At 46.3% G+C, this 14,137-nt stretch overlaps 1 protein-coding gene across 2 annotated transcripts in view; it reads left to right on the top strand.

The window, feature by feature from the left end:
• Positions 1 to 14,137, top strand: part of LOC144721228 (neuronal cell adhesion molecule-like) — a 267,471-nt gene that overhangs the window by 198,937 nt on the left and 54,397 nt on the right. For both annotated transcript variants that reach the window (XM_078598675.1, XM_078598676.1), the window contains 6 exons: positions 3,179 to 3,280; positions 4,131 to 4,331; positions 6,009 to 6,079; positions 7,873 to 8,101; positions 9,183 to 9,298; positions 11,900 to 12,104. In XM_078598675.1, the coding sequence (XP_078454801.1) occupies positions 3,179 to 3,280; positions 4,131 to 4,331; positions 6,009 to 6,079; positions 7,873 to 8,101; positions 9,183 to 9,298; positions 11,900 to 12,104 (924 nt within the window). The remainder of the gene's footprint in view (positions 1 to 3,178; positions 3,281 to 4,130; positions 4,332 to 6,008; positions 6,080 to 7,872; positions 8,102 to 9,182; positions 9,299 to 11,899; positions 12,105 to 14,137) is intronic.

Below are 14,137 nucleotides of genomic sequence, written 5' to 3'. Positions count from 1 at the left end.
TGCCTGCCCTCTCCTTTTCCCGTGCTGTCTCCCCTTCTCCCCTGGGAACATCCTAAGACTCCCCAGACGCCACCCTATCCTCTCCCGAGCTCAACGTGACGCTAGTTAGCTCTCCCTCTATCCCCAGCCCCGTTGGCGGTGTGGCGGTAACGATAGGTAAAACGAAACCCCCGTCTGCTCCCTGTGCTTTGGCCCACTGCATTTATCTGTGATGCCCTCACGTCACATCAGCATGAGCACTTGGATCTAGTTAGTTTGTCGTCGTGCGGCGCTCATCCATTTCATCTGATCACAGACGGCGATCATGATTTGCGTGGCTGTGTTTTCTTTCATAATTCATCAACCCAGGTACAGTATTTTAGTGCGATTCTTCGCTCCTGGTTTTAAGTGGGACACAACTCAAACATTAGTTTGAAGCTGTTGTGCTTCGTCGAGTGAATATCGATCGACAGCAATTGCACATTTGAAATCAGTTTTTTTAATATGTATAAAAATAAACATATGCAGGTCCATCTTTAAAAATTTGACTGCTGGCTACAAGATGCCATAATTGTGGCTTTCAAATTCTCCTCCACTCCACAAAACAAATTGGAGACCAGAGACTTGCACTGTGCATTTTACCATCTTGCACTATGCATTGAATTGTAGCCGGGATCACGTGGCTCCCACCTTGCGCATGGAGGTGAATGGTCTCTTGTGAGGCTGTGATGTCATTGGCTATGGTGGTGTGCCTTAAAGTCACATGGCTGTGGCATTCGTTTTTTTTATGACAGAGTTTCAAACTTGTGTCGGACAGCCTGCGTTAATCAAGAAAATACCAGTGTTTTCATTTTGAGTTGTGTCTTCCTTTAAAACACACAAACTGCTTAATCAAGCGAACATCTAATCAAGCCAGCACAAATTCCCGGAAGACCTAAGATATTTACAGGCCAAACAATATCAAATAAGCACACGCTAAAGTCGAATGAATTATTTATTTGGTTGCACATCATTAAAGGAATACGCCCACAATGCTTTGCTTGATTTGCTAGTGTGTATATTTACACAGAAGCCTTTTCAGCCACTGCGAGGCTGTGTTAGATAATTATTGGAAGGTAATTCACAAAGAGAACACTTATGAGCCTCATTTCAGAGTGATGGCTACATTTTGCAAGGCATTGTGGGTTTAAATCTCGCCAGTGCGGGAGAGTAGGCCAAACACAACTTAGAGGGGCTTTTGAGAGCTCCCTCGAGTCGAGGTCCTCCTGCCAGCGATGTCACGAGACATTGCTGGTCTAGGCCTGCACCTTTACTCTTGCGCATTGTGGGTTAATTTCTCACGTTGCTGTGCAGCCTTGGTATATGCCACCTTGACATCATTCGGTTAATGTACTTGAACGGTTGCTTCATAAGACATGCCCTGTTTGTCCCCTGCTAATTCGCCAAATCTAATTGTGTCCCACCTGAGCGCGACGCTGCGGATATTTATTTATATATTTGCGCAACGTGCACGGCATCCCATGCAGACCACGCAGTACAATTGCAATGCAGGCCACCAGGTCTTGAGTCGGCCGCTGAGCGGAAGCCTCACGCCTTGGGTGCAATGGTCGATGCACATTCACCTTGCGTGTCCATGGGGCTGAATGATGACAGCAGCTTCAGTTTCTTCAGAGGAAAGGCAACTTTAATGCGGAACAAAACCAGGCTGTCCCGCTGTTCTCAGCTCAACAGGAGCTGTTGGTCAGCACATTCTAATTAACTGTTTTGCCACACACGTGCATGCTTAGTCGTGATTTTCATCTTAAAAAGGCAGGGCGAGTTGTGTGCCCTTGTGTATAATTAAGGGACATTTAAAAAAAAGAAACTGGATTCTCGGCTCTTAGCGTATGTCACGCATCACAAGCAAGGGCATCCGTCCAGTCTCTCTTGGGTAAATACGTTATGATAGGCACATTAATAGGTATGAATGCGTGTATCTATTTACTTACAAGTAATTATTTTACCAATCAGCCCATGTGGTGTTTGTAATCAATAATATTGCAAGGTCAAATCCTGGTCAGGGGTCGACTTAGCCCGTCATCATTCTGGGGTTCATGAAATGAGTACCATTTTATGGGAAGTCTAACAATGGGCATATTCTGGACAAACTGGTCCCACCGTAGCAATGTGGAATCGTCATAACTGGCTCGGGTTTTTTCTTGGAGTTGGGCACTTCCAAATAGTTTTTTGAGCAATGAGACGCCAATTAATATTACTTCATAATATACATACATAATAAGTATTATGTTAAGCATACATTATGCAAACAAGGTGACTGGTTAACCAATATTTTATAAAATGTCTACCGCAAATGACTGGCACACTCGGTCAAAAACGCCTTGAGAATCCAGGTTCTTGGTTTTCATGCCTTTGTGTAACATTGCTTCATGTGCTTCATAATCGGTGTGCACATAGTACGCGCATTGCACGGAATGTATTCACAGTGATGTTGTTTTTTTCTTCATTTAACCATATTCACATGCGTGTATAAATGCTGGATTTGCTGAACGTGTGTACACTGTTTAAAGTTCGCGAGGTATCAGCTTAAAACAGTCAAAACTTCGACTTTGACCAGGGTGACTTTTAGTTCAGAGTAAGTGAAAGGCAGTAAAACGGAATGTTGCATTTCATTCGTCAACAGAGGTGTGTGTTTGATTATATTTTATTAAATATATATAGTTGGCAGAATTTTGTGTTTTTCATAGTCTTGAAGATGTGTTGTCTGGGCAGTACTTCTTGTTTTGGCTTCAGGGTAAGTGCAAGATAGTGAAACTACGCTATGTAATTTACCTATAATTTATTACCATATTTAGTATGTGCATGATATATAAAATGATAATTCAGTACAACCACTCTATAGTAGTTCTTGCAGTTCATTTCTGTAAAGCATCGTCCGTTATAAAAGTTGACGGTCAAATCTCTGTGACATTGTTTAGTATTTACGCGTGTCTGTGTATATCAATAATATAATTTGTGTGCGTACGTCATTTTATGCGAGTAGTTAGTCTTTGTGTGCATCCGCGTGTGTTTCTGCATTTGTGTCTTTGCATGTGTGTATTAATTTTTGGTGTACGGGTGTGTGCCTTTGTATGTCCTGGTGCATGTGTTTCTTTCCCTGTGTGTGTGTGTGCGTATGCACGCGTTAATCCGTGTGCGTCAGACCGCCCGGATTCACCCATGGACTTGGAGCTGACAAACCGGCAAGACCTGAGCGTGCGTCTCACCTGGAATCCTGGCTCCGAGAACAATGACCCCATCAAAGGTCTCTCTCTATTCTTACCCTCGCCGCTCAAGAGCCCAGCGTACAGGACGAGCAGTCTTGTTTGCTTGTCAATGGTTTCAATTGTTCCATTTTTCAGAGAGCCCTTGTCCATGCAGATTCACGAATGAATAATGTTGCTGGCGCACACTAAAGGGGCGGGGGGGGTTCCATTGTTCGTGTTTCCTCCTCTAATTGTACGTTAGGAGGATTTGCCTTTATATCCGGCGCTTAAATCACAATGTGCTCCATTGCGCCTGTTAAAGTATATGAAGTAAGGCCATAACACGGGTAAATGAGACAAAAACAAACTAAAAAAGACAAAAACTAATTAGGAAAGCCCAGGGTAATGCTCTGAATTGAATGACAGTAATTAATGCACATTGGGACGGTGCGTGCATGGGTCTTGAGTGCGCGCGTGTGTGTGGAGCGGTGGTGCATCGATCAGTGAGCGCACTGCGTGATGATCCCAGGAAGCTGGCTTCCATTCTTGGCTATAGATGAAAACCTGTTCTGGGCCTCCCTTTGATAAACTCAGCTTAAAATTAATACCTGGTACAGTGTGCGAACATCAGCACTGGGGAATAAAACACAATGGCAGCCAGACATGGTTCTGGCCACAACACCCTTCTGTTGTGCATCGTGTGGTTCTTCATAGGCGCTCGCTAACAGCCGTTTGTTAAAGGCTATATGGGGGGCGGCATCTCTGTCACACATGCATGCTTGTTCCTACATGTGTAATCTATGTACACATACGCGTTAGCGTTTTTTTGCGCGGGCGTTCGAGTGGGCGTCCCGTCCACGTGCGCGTGTTTACGCTCGCGCGTTCGGACGTGCGTGCGCGCACGTGCAGAGTTCGTGGTGGAGTACGAGGAGGACTGGTTCGAGCCGGGCGTGTGGCACAGGCTCAGCTCGTTCCCAGGCTCCCGCAACTCGGTGCTGCTCGACTCGCTGTCGCCCTACGTCAGCTACCGCTTCCGCGTCGTCGCCGTCAACTCGGTGGGCCCGAGCGAGCCCAGCTTCCCGACGGAGCGCTGCCTCACCGTTTCCGCGAGTGAGCAGAGCACGGGGGCACCACCACCCACCACCCACCCTCCACTCTCCACTCTCCGCCACTGCTTTTCACCGAGGAGGTAGCAGCAAGCGAGGCTGCCCTTAGGTGTGGCCCGGTAGCTAGGGAGGTTATCCCAAGTTCCTGATTAACTTGGTGTATATGTTTAGTTGACCGCCCCATTGTGCTGGTCGTGGAGATTATTTGACCATAGTTCACCATACGAGTCGGTGCGGGTTCGTCAAGGTGGGTGGGACCAGTACCTCGTTCATTATCACACTCCGCTGATATTAGTCGTGGCTGGGAACCGAACTCAGACCGTTGGGATCAGGTGCCACAGCTCCCCCAGGAATACATGTAATAAAGACAAATAGTGCAAATGTAACGTTCTTCGGTTACAGAATGCAAGACAAGATGCAGACGAATTGGACACGTTAAAACATCAAATAAACCTGATGTAAAAGCACATTTAGACGAAGTTAAACACAGTACCACATTACGTGGAGGAGGCTGGCAATATTTATGGCAGGATAAAGTAAGTAACTTTGGAAGTTTGGAAGAGAATATGGCAAGAAAGTTTTATAGATGCAGTCAGAGAGAGGAGTTTGTGATTGGTTGGACACCTGTGCAGCATGGAAGGGAGCAGGTTAACGAGACGGGAGATGTAGTGGCACCCAGAGGCCAGTAACAAAATGCAAACCCTAAAGCAAGATGTGGGTAATGAAACTATAATAGGCCAAGTGTCAGCGTTGCAACAATGATGGGATCTAGCAGAAGGAAGGATGGGACAACCAGGTGTAATACCATTAATGGTATTGGAAATAACCTCTTGACCTTGACCAAATTATACGAGTGATACTAAATCAGCAAGCATCACAATTTGATGACTTTTAACATTTTGGAGTCACAATATATTATTATTATTATTTTGCATTACAGTGCAGTGCATGTAGAATTAGCAGTGGTTGTGCTGTTTCCATGACCCAAACACATTAGAATTAGAAATACTCGATTGTCACGATAATTTTAATTTGCGATTTAATTCATCGGTACAGCCCTCTAATCATTACCATGCTCTCGACTTGGACATTTGTCTCATCTTATGTTATATATTCATGGGGCACCTTACGGGGGGCACCCTCACCACACAAGGGGCTGTAGTGGTTCATGGAGGAGGGAGCCCAATGCCACCACCTTCTCAGCAAAACTCTGGATGGACAATAACTGCTGCATTACCAGTGATGCTCACATTTGGAAGGATAAAAAAATACTTTCAAAGGCAGATTGTCTCAGTGTTGTTAAAGTTGCTGTTATTGTTTTATCAGTTTTAGGATTCAGGCAGAAACCAACATTTTCCCCGTTACAATTCGCGGGTGAACAGACTTGGGGGCAGTGCTGTGTGTGCATGCGTGCGTGCGCGGTGACCTGGCTGAACTTTGGTATTTCTAAAGGCAACATGTGTGATCCATGTGACGATGCCACCTTTATTTTTGTTTCCCTGAACTCTAAACCACCTGGTGCTGTTGCGTCTCATCACGTCAAAAAGACTGCATTGTAAACAACTTAAAGTATTTCTTAGCATTACCCACAAAACAAAGATGTAGACACGCACACACGCAAACACACACGCACACAATAGGGATAAACATTGCGCTTTCGTCACGTTTTATTCTTTTGCAGGTCCTCAAATAAATCCATCGGGTGTGAAAGGGGAAGGAACCAATCCCACGAACATGATCATTTCCTGGACGGTGAGCAAACATGACGTTGGTGCCCAAACTGTGCAAGACACAATGGGCATTCACGTGTGAATGTGTCCGCAAATACAGCCACACACCTTAACCCACCTGCAATGAGTTTGCCCTCATCCTTGCATCTATGTAAAAGGCCTCAGACAATGCCATGTGCGAGAGAGGAAACGTACAGACCGCTTATTGTACTTTTAATAGATTTGTTCTTGAAGTCAGAAGTCAAAGTGTCTGTCAATTCTCAAATGAGCATTGAACTGGGCCACGCTCTTTTGGCTGCCAGGGCTGGACATGTCACATTCCAAAGCTAAAGGGCCAGTCTCTTTGTAAGAAAACGACTGCTGGCTTTAAACAAAATGAAGTTGTATAGGCCATCCCTGTGGGATGGTGAATCCATGACCAGGAATTGAACAAGCCCTTCAATTGTGAGTCATACATTTGTAATATGAGGATATATCCGGCTCACTGACGTATCACAACTCGTCATGGTGATTGGCTCTGCCGGTCTTGGTTTACAGCCAATGGGGGGAAGCCTGGGGGCATGGCCATGACGTGATGGAAAGGTGACAGCTGTAAGGATTGGGTCTGCTGGCTTTGGCCTCAGCCAATGGGGAGATGAGTCAGGGGCGTGGTCTCGGGAGCTGACGAGGGAGCCTGGAAGATTCGATGCAGGCTAACGAGGATTGGCGGAAACGTACCACGTGACCCGGGTATTAAATAGGGGTGGAAACGAATGACACATGGTCAGAACGGGAACGAACAGAGGAAGGGGGCCACGCGGGAGCGGGACTCCGAGTTGCCACGTGGCAGTGCGTCTCTCTCTATCTATCTGTCCCTCTCACGCTGCCTATCAGCAGCGTGAAGTAACTGTAACATAAGTTGAATAAAAGACGGATTCCAGAAGTCGTCTCAACGAGCTTTATTACACATTTTGCCACAGGGCCAGCTGGCTGGATGCTCAATTTTAATTATCTTTTTTAATTGCCTGAAGAAAATGTATTTTTGCTATGTATTCCTTTATTGGGAATAAAATGGTTGTAAAACTGTTACAAATAGGAACATATTTTGTATCAATCTTAGATGGTTGATGATCGGCTGTCATTCATTCCGGCATTATTTTGCATAAAAAAATCAGTGATTTCCCCCCTCAAATGAATGTGAGGAGGCTCTCACCTTGTTCATAGCACTAAGTCTGTGGTGAAAATTTCACATTCCTGCGGAGTAGTCCAGTCTCCTCATGGAGGGGCATTTCATTTTTTTTTCCATAAAGTTGCAAGTGATGAATCAACCTCTGCCCAGGATTTTGGACTCTCAACCCTCCGATTGCGAGTCATGCTGCCAGACCACTGTACCGCCTGTCCCGAAACAATTCTGTTCTTTACCCTAACTTCACTTGCAGTGGTATTTTGATATACAAGTGCAGTAATCACCCTATATATGCGTTGATGTATCTGTAGATTATTTTTTCCTATGCATAGTTTTTAATAGTAATGTTTCCAAACGAACTCTTGTTACTGGAAATTTTCATTAGGTCTGTTCACTGTTTTTCATTTCTGCTGGTAAGGCTGTTGTTGTGGTGTAATTTGTATTTGTTTGTGTTTTGCTTTGATATCTACGTCCTTATTGTGTTTTACACTCTTGCTTTTGTCATGTCGGTGACCCAGGTCACTCGCACAAATGAGACTCATCCTGGCCTCTCGAGCCCTCACCCGGTCAAAGGAACTTAAACCCTGAAGCACAGCGAGAGGCGTGTTCCCCCGTCAATTTACGCGTTCCCCGATCTCTCGCGCACGCAGCCCATGCGAGGAGTGGACCAGAACGGCCCAGGCTTCGGCTACCGCGTGTCGTGGCGTCTCCAGTCGAGCGGCGACGCGGAGTGGACGACGGAGACGGTGCTCAACCGCTCCCGCGTGGTCGTGTCGGGCACGCCCACCTTCTCGCCGTACGAGATCCGCGTGCGGGCCGTCAACAACATTGGCCTGGGACCAGAGCCCGACATCGTTATCGGATATTCTGGGGAGGACGGTGAGGATGGAGCGTAAACCATCATCGCGGGACCTCCGGTCTTCCTTGCAGCAGCGGCGGATTTAGGCTAGCCGTCGAACAAGGATGGTCACCGTACCGCACGCTTTCAGACGCCAGTCCGGAACACGTGACCACTGAAGTCCTCCCACAAAGGGGGGGGGGGGGGGGTCCTTTATTATTGGAGTAAAACCCAGACCAGGAATTAAATTCACAACCTTGTCAGTCCAAATCAGATGCTCTAATCACAGGACAACCTGGCCAGATTAACATATTTAATACACAATCAAATTACTGTAACCAAATTAGAACACAGATCAAATTTTGGCCACATTCTTACGGTAAAATGTTTCCAAATTAATTAAGGTGCAATACACTACTGTTTAATCAATACAGTCTGTATATATAATTTGCCGTGTATATAATTTGCTTCAAAGCGTGTGCTGGTTGTTTGGCCAATTAATATGACCTAAACCCAACCAGAAACACTTGCAAACTGTTAGACATGAACTTAACTCATCAACATTCAGCTGCATTTTTGCAATGCCATAAGCTGAAAAGTTGCTTTGTCTGTACAACATCATGTCTAATTGTGGTGTGAGCATACAATAACTCATCATTAAGTACAATCATCATTTATGTTTTGGCTACAACTTCTCTGCCAAACGCAACAAATCACGGTTTGCCATAGCCTGGAGTGTGGTGATGCAAGTGACCCATATATTCACGATCAGTCTGTGCTCTTTACCACCAAAGTCACTATCATTGCTGCCTCGTGAGTAGCCCTTCCACAAATACATTGGCCATGCTGCAGCATGCGAGGCATAGAGGGGTTTTATCCTCGTTAATTAAGTAGTTTTGGTTTTTGCATTTGATTTAGTTAATGACTAGTGGCTGCCAATGTCACCAGAAAGAATTACATATATCACAATGAAACAAAAAAAATGCCATTCTTGCATATACCATGAGAGAATGAATTGAGTTAAGTTCACAAATAAAATCGTCGTTAGAGCTTGACTATGGACAGCTGTGATGGTGTTCAAGGTAAGGACGTCTTAATTGACGTCGTTGCATCTTCTTGCAGTTCCTTTGGAGTCGCCCAAGAACGTGCGTGTGGAGGTGCTGAACAGCACCATCATCAAAGTGACCTGGGAGCCCGTGCCTCTGGAGTCAGTGCGCGGACATATCCTGGGCTACAGGGTACATATACGTGTGTGTGTGTGTGTGCGAGTGTGCTTGTGTTGTGTTGGTGGGGAGTAATAGCGCAGCGGTTAGCGCGCTGCGCTGTAAACCCAGTGGCCCGCGTTCAATTCCCACTCACGGCCAACACCAGTGCCGATTATCTGAACCAGTCCTGGGCCACCCCTAGGTCGACTCGGCTTAAAATTAGTGTTTGGTGCAGTGTGTAAATATTGCCACTGGGGAGACGTAGGCTGGAGTCGTAATAAAAAGTGTGCTGTACTTGGCCCTTCCCCCCTCTCCAACCATTATATAAACGGAGTGGTAGCTCCTGCAATCTCTCATTTACTTGATACAGCTGTCGTGGCTGTGACGGTTCCACCTGAAGCCGGAAGCTTGTGTTGCCTCCGAAACGTCGTGATTTTTATTTTATTTTACTTTTATTAATTTTAATGTTTTACCTACGTGACTTTACCGAAAAAACCTAAGAATAAGAATATTGAGTCGTGGTGCTGGCCACCCCCCCTCCCTCATGTGCCGTGCCAGCCTTCATTACCATTATCCTTATAACAATTAAAAACACGGATCTCAACGTATAACCTCCCAAATACATTCGCAGGATTACACACTCTGATCTGTTCTCTACAAAGTGGCACTCACTTTATTGACACCTAAACGTATGATAGACTGCCTTAATTGCAGAGCCACGTTTTGACCTCGCAACCTTCCCATTGCAAGTGGATCGCCATTGTCGCAGCAGCACCACCTGCCCGGGACAGCGCATCATAGCTCGCGTGTGATTAACGCGTTCTCGCCAGCGGGAATTATGGGCAAGGAGTGCCTATTGCGGATGGTGTATGCACTGCACACACACCAGCGTGACTTTAAAAGCGAGAGCCCGGTAGCGTGTTCGACAGCTCTGCAGTGTCAGGATTGACCCCGCCGTCCTGCCCGTCCTGCTGTCGTGCACGCTCCTGAATGTCGTGCGCAGGCTGACTGACCGACAGCCACTGACGCAGCCCTTTCCAAGGACTTGCATTGAAATTCTTGATATTGCGTCCGTGCCACTTTGCGTGATGGTGAGCAGCAAAGTCGCTGTCAAGGGTGTGTGGGCTATGTGGGGATTGGTGGCACGGTGTGTGTGCATGCGTGGGGAACAGTAGCGCTGATGTTTGTACTCTGTGCTCGGAACTCGGTGACCTGAAAGAGATTCCCAGCCATGGCGTAATATGAGTAGCGTATGGTATCAGAACTTGTCCTGGACCTCGCTAAGCTGACTTAACCTTAAAATTAGTATCGGGTCCAGTGTGAGCAAAAGTCAGCCGGTCTTGATGCAGGCCACACAAATACTACGCCCTCGTGTGCAAAGCCAACCTTATAATGTACTCATGAACAGAACATGCCCCCAACACTCTGTTAATAATATATATTTTACAGGGAATTTTTGTCGGGAAATATTCCTGAATATATACACAATTCCATTATCAACCGGTATGAACTTCAGGGATTCATCTTCTTGGTTCTTTCGGTAAAGTCACGTAGGCTGTTTGTGTTGTGGCCGAATCATCGTGAGAATTTTTATTTTATTATGTTTTATTTTTATTATTTTATTATTTCCCTTCTACGTGACTTTACGAGTATGAACGTGTTCTCTGCCTCCCCAAGGCTGATTCAGCCTTTGCATGAGCACCTGCGCTTGGTCGTGTTGTCACCATCAACAATGGTGATGCAAAGGCAGCTGGGCAAGCATGGTGTTTGGCCAAAGCCATCCCATAATTTACAGAGTTGACTTTCATAAGTGCTCACCAACATCCAACATCAGTGCACACCTAATACACCTCTGTGAGGGTACGTTAAATGTGTTCGCTTAAGGTGTTTTAAGAACAGCTCACCGTGCAGTGCTATTATTTGATTGCGCTACTCACAATTGGAAGAGTGATCAAAAATCGAATCAATCTCTGGGGTCAACTCCACCTATCAATATACCTGGGGTGAGTAAATGACTACCAACTTTTGGAAATATCAGCAGTGCTGGCCCCCTTCTATAGGAAAGTGGACATTTTCAATACCAATAAAAAAAATCGATGCTGCACGTTTGGCTTACACTTATCACACAAACTCGGATCATCCTCCCAGTGGCTTTTGGCGAGCCATCGAACAGAGATGGTGATCGTATCGCACGCTTTCAAATCATCTAAACTGAAAACTAATTTCTTTAGAACTGTGTTTGTGTTTAGTTTATTGTCCTTTCCCCGCAACTCCGAATAGCACGGTTGGCTACATACCGTGCGAACACTTGACTTTCTTCCTCACAAATGGAGCCGATTTTTATTTTTCGATTTAAAGCTTTCATGACTGCAGGGATTCATATTCTTGGTTCTTTCGGTAAAGTCACATAGAAGGGAAATAATAAAATAATAAAAATAAAACATCATAAAATTATCACGACGTTTCGGCCACAATGCAAGCAGCCGTCCTCAGGTGAAGAACAGAGCTGTCGGAAAGACAGCGTCCTTCATTAGGACCCTGTCTTCATTATTTCCCTTCTACGTGACTTTACCGAAACAACCAAGAAATTGAGCCGAGCCGAGCCCGGTCCCATCATGTGCCCGTGCCATGCAGGTGCACTACTGGCGCGTGCGGGCGCTGGGGGAGCGCAGGCGACGCCGGTCAAACCGGGAGGTGATGGAGTTCCAGCCGGTCCGCACGCACGGCGTGGTGCCAGGCCTGCGCCCCTACAGCCTCTATCAGCTGGAAGTTTGCGTGTTCAACCGCAAGAGCGATGGCCCGGCCAGCACCCGGCAGCAGTTCCACACGCCGGAGGGAGGTGAGCACGAACATACGCCGTACACGCACCCCACGTACGGGCACCGGCGTCGAGGTCAAGGTGAAGAGGTCATCGTGACCGGATACCATTGAATGCCACTTTTATTGCGCCACCGCTATCTTCCTTCTCACAGATATCGCAAATGTTATGAAGTTGGCACCAGACCTCCAAAGCACGATCTCACCGACTCGTACAATTTGCCTTTAATATATCCCCTTTTAGCCACTGACCTCTGAATACCATTCCAATACCCGTCTCTGTGCCTGCCCGTCTCCCACCCTGCACATGTATCCCCACCCTGCACAACCTCCTTTCCTGGCTACATCTACGACGCTTTCTTTCCACATTACACTGTGATACTACGAAGTAGTTTTACCCAATCTTACCAGGGAATTTCGATTATTTGCTGCACACTTGATGTGAAGCTTTCGTGACTGCAGGAATCCATACTCTTTGGTTTTTTCGGTAAAGTCACGTAGGTAGAAAAAATAAAATAAATCACGACGTTTCGATTGCAACACAAGCAATCATCATCAGGTGGGAAAACCACAGCAAGGAAATACATTTCTTACCATAACATCTCTCTCCCATTTCAGCAACAACAACAAAATATTATTTTATTTCAGAATTTAAATCAATCATTCGATCAATCCACTTGCAGTGAATGCACGAGGTGGGTGTATGTATGTACGTATGTATGTTGAACTTCTTTCGCACCGTACGTAGCCAACCGTGCTAATCGAAGGACGTGGGAGAAAGCCGTGAATTTCAGGGCAGCCGTATTGGATTGGAGCGGAGATGGGGGCAGTGGGGGGTGGGGGTAGGGGCAGTGTGGGAGAAGTGAGAGCTGCATTTCAGACGCACTGGGGCAGAACTGCAGCAGGTGGTCCTGTCTCATTGATAAAAGCAGTGGTAGTGATGAATGGGCTGCCTCTTTTACCTATTGTATCGCTCTGGGTGCACTGACCAGGGATGGGGGGAGGGCGAGATATAAAGAGAAAAGAGAGTCGAGAAACACACAAAATCTCACGGAAGATTTTTGTGCCCCTTCCTTAACCAGCAAATTCACTCACCCGCTCCCTTGCTCGCTCACTCACTCATTAATTCACACATCCGTTCAATCGCTCGTTCATTCACAGCACAGTTCCATCGGTTGCATGCAGCCACCGTCGCTGCACGCAGTGTGCTTCTCCTGCTGCTCCGTTAGTCGCGAGAAGACCTTGAGCGCGATTCATATTGACATCGCCTTGGTAACGGGGGCGGTATTACCTCACCTCGCTGTGTTCGTCGCTGCCCCTGCGCCTCGACTGTATGCGAAGGCACGGTGGCGTGTCATATGTGCAGTCTGCCTGCCATCTGCGGACAGGCCCGAGCCTATGCAGCATTCAAAACCAGCGGACAAAGTGTTTTACCCGCGTAAGGTGGCTGGTTGGTTGATGGCTCATAATGGCCGTGTTAAATGGTGAGAAAATTAAGCCGGCACTGCTGGGAAACTGGGTTCACAATCTGGGCACACACCCGGTCATGAAACCAAAATCTCAACACGTTCGTCAATAACACTGCGTTAAGAGGAAAAGTACATAATTGGTGACGTTTGTGGCAAATTAGTTTTATATGTTTCCATATATTGTGCTTGTGCATCACTGCCAATGCAGCATCACCAAATAATGTACTGTTGAAGAAATTCTCAACGGTATTGCGATGATGGTCTCAGCCCAGTGACTAATCGTTGCAGAAAATAGCATGATATAAAATGTGTTTTTTTTACAGTGTCTCTTGGTAGTTAGCTTAAATACTGCACCGTGTTAGCTTTGTCAAGTGAGAGCTAACAGTGTCTAGTTGAAATGAGCCATCGGAAATTGCTCACGTGTACCGCTGGACATGAATAACAAACCACGTGTTGGTCAACAACTCTACATCTTTGGGGTGCGCTGATACTCTTGCTCATGGGTACATATTTTGCGTTGCACTAGGAGAGCACGAATGATGACTTTTTTTTTAGGACAATATTTGACAATCTGGTCAGAAGTGGC

Source organism: Lampetra planeri, chromosome 11 (genome assembly GCF_965212315.1).
Source record: "Lampetra planeri chromosome 11, kcLamPlan1.2.h2, whole genome shotgun sequence".
In the NCBI taxonomy this organism is placed as follows: domain Eukaryota; kingdom Metazoa; phylum Chordata; class Hyperoartia; order Petromyzontiformes; family Petromyzontidae; genus Lampetra; species Lampetra planeri.
The sequence above is the reverse complement of the archived record's forward strand: the minus strand, read 5'-3'. Positions and strand labels throughout refer to the sequence as shown.